The sequence below is a fragment of the Erinaceus europaeus genome, chromosome 7 (genome assembly GCF_950295315.1).
Source record: "Erinaceus europaeus chromosome 7, mEriEur2.1, whole genome shotgun sequence".
NCBI lineage: Eukaryota > Metazoa > Chordata > Mammalia > Eulipotyphla > Erinaceidae > Erinaceus > Erinaceus europaeus.
In genome coordinates, this window is record NC_080168.1 from 29,300,890 (window position 1) to 29,310,644 (window position 9,755).

At 38.6% G+C, this 9,755-nt stretch overlaps 1 protein-coding gene across 2 annotated transcripts in view; it reads right to left on the reverse strand.

Annotated features, from left to right (window-relative positions):
- PARD3B (par-3 family cell polarity regulator beta) overlaps positions 1–9,755 on the reverse strand; it is a 1,240,289-nt gene that overhangs the window by 467,659 nt on the left and 762,875 nt on the right. For both annotated transcript variants that reach the window (XM_060194068.1, XM_060194070.1), the window contains one exon: positions 6,597–6,696. In XM_060194068.1, the coding sequence (XP_060050051.1) occupies positions 6,597–6,696 (100 nt within the window). The remainder of the gene's footprint in view (positions 1–6,596; positions 6,697–9,755) is intronic.

Genomic DNA, 9,755 nt, shown 5'->3' on the forward strand with positions numbered 1-9,755 from the left:
AGTCAGTATTTGTAAAGTAAGGACAATGGTGTTCAGTGCAATATAAGAGTTATGGAAGTATTTGGCAAACAAACAAATAAAAAGAATTGCTTTTGTTTCCTAAATCACTGAAAGTTGCTGAGCTTTTTGAGTTATAGATAACTTTTAATAGTCTACCTTCTGTATTTTTGTCAGATTCTCAGTAAGTCTGTGGCTAAGAACTCTTCTGGTTGGAAGGTCAGAGAGGTGTGATGGTTAGAAAAAGAGACTTGGAAATGAGATACTAGAGTATTTGGCCTCAGATTATTTATCATAAAATGGCGAGCAATATGATTTACATCATATTGTTGTAAGGATTAGACAAGATATGTTAAATAGTGACGATGGCATCAATCCAGTAAAAACTCAATATGAATGAGCTGTTAACCTTTATTTATTTATTTATTTATTTATTTATTTATTTATTACTTTCCTGAATGTTAGAGTGATCTTAGAATGAGGACCTCTGGAACTCTCCAATAAGGAAATTATACAAGTAGAACTGTGGAAACAACATAAAGGTTATGCAAATTACTTTTATTCCTGAGGCTCTGAAATTCCAGGATCAAGCCCTACAAATAAGCCAGAGCTGAACAGTGTTCTGGACTCTCTTCTCTCTCGTTCTCTTTCTCTAGATTTTTTTTAAAGAAAGAAATAATACAATTATTCATGAAATTTTCTCAAGAAGTCTACCACTCCTTTTTTGAGTTATATATCTCTCATAGGCTTCTTTCTTGATCTTAAGCCTTATTCTGAATAGAGATGCTGGCCTCTAAGATATATGTAGTATCTGATTATAACAAATACAAAGGAAAAAACTGGCTCATTTTATGCCATTGGTATTGACCTGATATATTTACAATTCTATAGTGGTTTCAGCTCATTTTAATAACAAATTCTGGCATGTTACTATAGATGCAATGTTCCCTAGGAGCTTGATGTTTTGGAAGCCCTTATTTTTAAATATGCTATCTGCACTCAGTTTTTCATCCTTTGATATTTATTCATTCACTATTGGATAGAACCAGAGAAATTGAGGTGGAGACAGAGAGACACCTGAAGCCCTGCTTTACTTATAAAACTTTTCCCCTGCACATCGTTGATCTTTTGTGATGTGGACACAGTGTGGAACTATATACATTTAATCTTATAAACCATGATTAAATAACTAGTATGAAAGGAACAGTAATAGCACAATGATGGTCATTTGAGACATAGTTTGTTACTAATCCTAAAACTGTCATTTCAAACCATTCCATTCCAGCACAGGTTTGTTTACAATCTGCTGTGCAGACTTGCATCCTAGGTTTCTCTTTTATTTTAACAAAGTGATCCGTGTTATGAAATGAAACGAAGTAATTAATGAAAACAGTTGCTTAATGCTATGATGAAATCTTTCATTGTAGAAGTTTAGGACCAATATGAATATTCCTCATTAAAACAGATCACACTGCATCAAAAGTGTTTTGCTCAAGGCAGAGTGTAGGAATATCTCCTACTGAATAAAATATTAGCTAATCCATATCGTTGTTTTAGATGTTTAACTTTACATTCATTGACAAACTAAGAAAATAAGAATGAGAGCAAAAATCTTCCTTGACTTTTGGGTAATTATTATCCCCATCACCATGAAATAACAACAAGCCAAGATGGCCAGCAATTCCAGTCAATGAAACAATCTCAAATAAGTATGCATCTAAATAAAGTGAATTGCTCTGTACAGATGCTGAGATATAATCAAGGACAATCAACATGTGAAGATACTTAGTACTTAGAAATATAGCAAGTGGTAACAGACATGTTTGTGTCTATATAGATTGATATGTGACTATGAGAAGGTCATTAAATTTATCATAGTAGGGGGCCAGGCAGTGGCGCACCTGATTAAACGCACAGTAACAAGGACCTGGGTTCAAGCCCCTGCTTCACAATGACTTTATTAAGTCTGACCAAATCTATACTTTGAAATATTCAAAAGAAGGATCAGGATTGCCATGATAGAAAGTGAGAATAAGGCAAGGTATATCTGATATCACACTGATAGATTTTTACAGAAAGACAGTGACTACAGTACACGACATGACGGAATTAGAGCTAATGTGAGCATATAGTGCCCCAAACGATTAAGCGTAGTCTTGAATGCGTTAATGTGTAAATATTTTAGACAACGTAAGCTTGACTAGTGAAACTGTTTGCAATTTTTAGCTTCATGTTGAAAGTCTTTAGAATGAGAAGGTGGCACAACGATTAACTATAAAATATGACATATTTTAATTTTGAAGGCAGTTAGCATGTGCTCATGGCTGAGTGGGTTACAGAAGATGCCTTGGGAAGCTGGAAGTTGACAGCAGGCCAAAGACATGTCTCAGATAAAGGCTGTGTTTTCAGCATGAACAACCAGGGAATCTATCAAACAGAAAGGATACCCAATGTCAAATTATGCTGCATAATGAATAAATAAGGGTAGCATGAAACATATGCAGTGTCCTGAATGTGGTGACAAATCAGGAATGTGAAAGGCACGTAAGAGCCAGCAATGCATGTTTGAGAAGAACTGTCTGACAGAAAAAGGCAGAAGAAGATTTTGAGGAGCATGCCATAAAAAAAAAAAAAATCACATCTGAAGTTCCACGTATCAATAAATAGGTTCCAACAATTGACTACTGTGAAATGCAGTTCATAAATGTCAAAGAAAAAGGGGGTTGAAGAGGAAGGAAGAGATAAGGGGAGTAGGTAATGGGGTAAAGATAAGCATGATAAAGAGGCAAAGAACAGAGAGAAAACCAGAGGGAGGAGAAAATAAACATGTAAGGAATAACCAAGTGATATCTAAATCGATAATAAGATTCAGTATAATTTTGCCTGCTACTGAATTGCCTTAAAATCTTCCTGGACTATCATTTTAAAACATGCATTTACTTTATATTTGTTATTTCTACCATGTCTTCTAAACTCTAATTGCTGCTATAATATGACAAATAAGTTCAATAAATCCCTGATTTCATTTCTATTCAAAGTATAAGCATGCATGCGATCAAATTTGCTTTTCACACCTCATGCAATAGCAGTTTTTTTTTTTTTTTGTTTCACAAGACTAACTCCATCCCTGAAGCACCCCTTTTGAGGGGGCTTTTGGCTTTCTTTGTGAAAAGATAGGGCAGCCTCTTTGCTCAACCCTCTGGCTCCCTTCCAATACTTCTTTCACCCCAAGTATCACACATCCAATTCTGACTGCTGCTAGTCACCAAGGCAACACAGCAGCTTGCAGGATGGTGCAGGTCACTTGATCCCAGGAGGGCGAGAGTTTCAAAGCATTGCATTTGTTCCTTCCATCTCAAACATGTCTTTGACTCTGTTCCTTTCTCTCCAGCTATGTTGCTCCTCCCTTACTCAAGTGTTTCTCTCCCCTCAGCCTTCCTATTGACATACTTGTCTATGGCTTCCTCCATCTCCTGCAGTCTTTGTAACTAGCTAGTTCAACCTGATGTTGTCACTGCCAGGCTTGAAACTGCCCAATGCTACCTCACTATTCTCTGGAGAAGCATGACACTCACAATGCCCTACCATTAACCCCTACCCACCCTACCCTAGAAACCCTGTATTTTAGCCACAGTGAACACAGCAGGCTCCCTTCTAGCTTCCAAAAAAAAAAAGAGCTTTCAAACACCACCTTTCTGGTAAAACCTTTCTTGACATTTGCAGATGGAGTTCATGGTTCATTCCTCTGTGGTTCTAGTAGCATTTTGTAGCTTATACTCAACATGCTGCTTCCTAATTATATGTGTGTCTGTCTCTTCAAAAAAAAAAAAAAAAGCACATACTATATGAGCATGGAGAGTTTCCAATCCATCCAAGTTCCTCCTATAGTCTCTAGCTCTAGATCAAGGACCTATAAATAATCTCTCTCTCTCTCTCTCTCTCTCTCTCTCTCTCTCTCTGGCTTATGGTGGTGCCTGGAATTAAACCTACAGTCTCCAGCATTACTTTAATTATGACTCTTTAGTCACTACCAGGCCATTCAATCACCTGGAGTGCTAGTCAGGGAGTTCTGGGATTCCCACACAGACATAATGGGCCTAGACCTCTAATAGATCCCTCTTGCCACTGTCACTGGTCATCTCCATCAGGAACAACATAATGGACCCCTCTGTGGGCCACTATAGGACCTTGCCCTCAGTGTCAATCAACAATGGTAGGGAATGTTCCATTCTCTGAAGGGAGGTTGGGGTACATACTCTACCATCTGAGGAAGATGGGTTCTGAAATTAGTGCAGCCTGGAATGTTCCTAGCCATGACCACAGAATGCCAGATCAGATCTATAGGAATGCAGAGGTTGCATAGGCTTCTGTGCTGAATATGGGCCCCAGATCAAGTCAGTGGGGTTTATAGTTAACAATATTTATATACTTTCCCTAGATTTGGGAGCTACTCTCTTCCCTGATCCAGCTTTCTAGCCCTTTTTCCAACTATGACACCATTTCCCCAGACAATAACCTGGGTCCATCTGTATATTAGGCAAAAACTAGTAAAGTCATGGGCCCCTCAGAATGTGCCTGAAATAGCTTTTTCGAAAACGGGAGACCTCATATCTTCATGTTCTTGCCTATAGGTTCATGATTAATCAACAATGTGTTTAGCTTTATATGTTAGCTCTTTTTTCAGCCACCAGGTTCCAGATGCTACCATGATGTCAGCCTGACTTCCCTGGGTAGATGACTCCACCAATATGTCCTAGAACCCTGCCTCCCCAGAGCCCTGCCCCACGAGGGAAAGACAGAAACAGGCTGGGAATATGGATTGACCTGCCAATGCCCATGTTCAGCAGGGAAGCAATTACAGAAGCCAGACCTTCCACCTTCTGCACTTTGTAATGATCCTGGGTCCATGCTCCCAGAGGGATAAAGAATAGGAAAGCTTTCAAGGGAGGGGATTGGATACAGAGTTCTGGTGGTAGGAACTTTATGTTAATTGTACCTCTTATCCTATGGTTTTGTCAATATTTCCATTTTATAAATAAATTTTTTAAAAAGCTACATACAGTCTCAGAGACTCAGGCATAAAAGTATTTCACATAACCACTGCTTTCTCCCAGGTCATGAATGGATGAGTAAACAAGAGAATGGATGATTTCATGATGCAAAACTGGGGGCTGGGCAGGGTACACCGATTGAGCACACATATTACCAAGCCTAAGGATCTGGGTTCGAGTCTCCACTCCTCACCTATAGTGGAGATGTTTCATGAGCAGTGAAGCAGTTCTATAGGTATCTATCTTTCTCTCACTCTATCTATCTATCTATCTATCTGCCACCACTCTCTCAATTTCTCTCTGCCCTATATAATTAAAATTTGAAAGAAAGAAAAGGAAGTAAAAATGGCCATCAAGAGTGGTGGATTCATAGTGCAGACACCAAGCGCCAGCAATAACCCTGGTGGCAATAATGATATCATTAGCAAAAGATCCAATCCTGAAAAGCAGAACAAACTAAAGTATGAGTGCAACATACAAGTTATGCAAGCCAACTGACTTTCCCATTTCCATGTGACTCCTTCTGTCCTTCCATCTTTCAAAAGCCCACTTTCTTTCTGGACTCCCTGCCCATGCACATCACACTCACATGTCCAGATTCTCTGGCATGAAACCCTCAGATAAATCAACTAGAAAATTACTGTGAATGTCCTGGAGTCACAATAGTTCATGAAATCAACTTTGTGTGAGATAATTGGCTCCAACCTTATAGAAATCAGAGGTTGCTAAATATAGGTAAGCTTCCAGTTAATAGACTTAGCTAGATTGTTGCTGGGCTGCTTTATTTTTAGCAGATTGTGATAAAATAATTTTTTTTAAAAAAAGCATAATGGGAATGGCACCAGCAGTGCTGCAAAGAAAATGAAAACATTTCACAGGATTATCATGGGACATAGAATGGAGTAAAATATACAGTTTTTAACAGCCATAATAAACATAGAGAATAGCAAAGAGACAAGTTAATGATTTTTAAAACTCATCAGAAGAATAAAATCTATGAATTCCACTTGTCGACTGGTGTGTGTGCTTAGTCAATCTGTCTCATGCTTGTGTGATTCTAGAAATTATTGATTTTTTTGGTTTCTATTACAGAATGGATATAATATTGGGTACACTTTTCAATATTTTAGATTATATATAGTATTGCTTTAATTTTTAGATCTCACTAACTTTCTTTGAACATCTATTTTTAAAATAACTTTAGGGTTTGCCAGTTATAACAAAAAAAACATGCTTTATCTCTCTTTAGTTTTGATTTATATCTTTCCATATAACTTTTCTCTCAGTTCTGCTGCTCTAGTTTTTAAACTTTGCAAAAGGAAATGTAACAGCTTTCATAACAATTTTAAAATTATATGATGCGTCTTGAATTCCATAAGAAAAACATGAAAAAAACAAAGCCATTAGCTGTGAGATGTTTTCACCCAGAAGTAGTTATACACACTATGAGGTTGTTACGGTGAAAACAAAGAGAGTAAAAAGAAGGCTGCTGAGTTTTCTCAGCAAAAGCATAAAGGGAACATTTACGACATATGACTTTATCGATACCTGTGGCTGTAATCTTCAAGGCCCAATTCCAGAATGGGATGTGGTGGTGGAGAAGGTGGTATTTCACTTTCGGCCCATCCGTCATGTGGAAGCAATGGCTCTATAAACAAAGAATAAATGGAGCTGTAGGATACTGGAGGCAGAAGCTTTCAGTCAGTGTCTGCTTTTGTTTCAGTTCATCTCATAGACAGAGTTTTCACCCACACATCAACAAGCCTTGAAATAAAGAAGTGTCCGCATAGAAATGGGAGCTGATGTCGATTGAATGTGAAAATCAAAGGCTGCTGATGCAGTTTTCCATGAATTACCTATGGGCAACACCTGAGGCGAGCCAAGTCTGTGCATCCTGACTGCCTTTTCCCACCAAAAAAGGACTGACACACAGTCATTACCAGTGATTTGGGGAAGAATAATGAAGTCTCTCTTTCTCTCTCTCTCTCTCTTTCTCTCTCTCCTTTATGTTTTTGTAAACAAAATGCTCTAGTGATCACTCTGCATTATATAGTAATTTGAATTTTTTTGCTGAGTGATAAAATGTACTTAAACAAGCTCATGAGTACATTACTCATATTTAAACATAAGAGAATGAATAGTTTTTTGTATCTGTGCAATAATGCAAATGCTGGGTCTAATACTTTTGAATGGAAACACTGGGATCTAAATCCTGATGTTTTCCATCAGCTTAAAAGTCTATACTCTTTCAGTGTACTCTATGATGGGGAAAGACAGGCATGCACCTTGAATATGACTATGACCAATAACAAGTAAATACAGAATTTTATCATGTAACAGATACCATGCTGATATGTATACTATGTCATTTAATGCTCAGTTAATAGTAGTACTAGATACTATATGAAAAACATCGGGGGTCGGGTGGTGGTGAAGCGGATTAAGCTCACATGGCATAAAGCGCAAGGTCCGGCATAGGGATCCCAGTTCGAGCCCCTTACTCCCCACTTGCAAGGGAGTCACTTCACAGGCGGTGAGGCAGGTCTGCAGGTGTTTGTCTTTCTCTCCCCTTCTCTGTCTGGCCCTCCTCTCTCCATTTCTCTCTGTCCTATCCAACAACGAATGACATCAACAATAACAATAATATAACCACAACAAGGCTACAATAACAAGGGCAACAAAAGGGGGGGAAATGGCCTCCAGGAGCAGTGGATTCATGGTGCAGGCACTGATGAGCCCCAGCAATAACCCTGGAGGCAAAAAAAAAAAAAAAAAAGGAAGGAAAAAAAGAAGAAAAACATCACAGAGCATCCTAGTTAAGGAAAGGGTTTATGAAGACTACTATGCTTCCAATCATGACTCCTAACCCTATTTTGTGCTTGGGCAAACCCCTCAGCTTCCACAAGCCTCAGTTTAAAAATCTACAAAGTGGGTGGGAGTAGATAGTATCATGGTTATGCAAAGAGACTTTGCTTTAGGCTCTGAAGACCCAGGTTCAATTCCCCTGCACCACCATAAACCAGAGGCAAGCAGTGTTCTGGTTTAAAAAAAAAATCTACAAAGTAGGAATAAGAATAACTTCATTAGAGGAGTATAAGAATTATATGAAGCAGAGTACCTTCAAGCAGCTGAATGTAAATATCTAGTAATGTAAATATCTAAGTAAATAAATTATGATCATTTTATAAATCGAAAACCCTTCTGTGCATCTGCTCAGTGAGATATTTGGTAACAAACAGCCTTACTGGCCTCTGATAGGCAGATTAAGAGAGAAGTCTCTCTGTCCTTTAGAAAGGATCCTGCTGCTAGCAGAACCTGTTACAACCTGCTTGTCTGCCTGGCTGCCTTCTAGCTGTCATGGGTAATTTTATGTGTTACTGGGTCATAGTGTGCACTGATATTTTGGTAATAAATTTTCTAGGTATTTCTTTGAAGTTGAGTTTTGACAGAATTAATGTTTAAGTCAGAAATGGAGTGAAGCATACTTTTAAAAATTATTTCTTTGGTATTATCTTTATTTATTTATTAGATAGAGATAGTCAGAAATTGAGAGGGAAGGAGGTGATAGAGAGAGACAGAGACACCAGCAATACTGCTTCACCACTCATAAAGCTTTATCCTGCAGGTAGGGACTGGAGGATCGAACCCAGGTCCCTGCACATTGTAACATTTGCACTCAACTAGGTGTGCCACCACCCAGCCCCCAAGCATACTTTTCTTAATGTGGTTGGGCCACATTCAATCAGTTGAAGACAATAATAATAATAATAATAACAATATTTTAATTGACTCTCTTCTAAATAGAAGTCATTCTCCCTACCTTACTGACCTCAAAGTGGGGATCAGCTTTGTCTTGCCCTCAGACTCAAACTCAAGCTCTTGTGAGCCTTTAACTTGCCAGCTCACTCCATAAATCTTGGGACTTGACTGCATTTATAATCTTGGGAGCTAATTTCCTTGATTCTATTTCCCTGGAGAATCCCTAGTGATATACCAGGTAAATGACTTGCCCCAAAGTTCTGCCCTAGAGACCAGAACAGAGAAACATCATAGAATCAGAAGACAGTACCACCCCTCCCACAGATGTCCACTCCCAGTGATGCAGGTGTTTGGCAAAGTGGAAGAAGTTCAGCAATGGAGGGATCATGAGTGCAGAAGGATGGCGATATAAACTGGGGACAAGAGAAATTGGGACAACTTTTCTACTGACTAATTTCTCTATCTTCAACTCCTGACTTTACCTGAGAAGTCTACGTGTCCATGCTTGTGTACCTTGCTTGCCCTAAAATATTTCAGTTGCACACAGTTGCCTTCAGAGTAAAGGTCACGCAACTTCAATTCCCATTACACACTAGTTACTTATGTCTACTTACTGCTCCTCAACTACAAACTTGAACTTCCTGTCCTCAGTGTCTTAGCTTACAGAGTAGAGTCCCATTCTTCCACCAAGGTTCACCTTAAATATTATGTTCTAGAGTACTCTGGGACTTATATAGTAGCAGCAAAAATATATATGGTCACTACATGTGGTTTTCACTTCTTCCTGGGCACAAAGCTAGAGCCCAAACTCCATGTGGAGTTCCCTTTGCACTAGTTCTTGCCCATAGAATATGAGTTTCTGTGACAAAGGCAATTCACAGACTTAGTGGCTTAGAAAGGGTCTAATCTCTCAGCTACACACAGGTGATGAATACTCTAGAACATAGG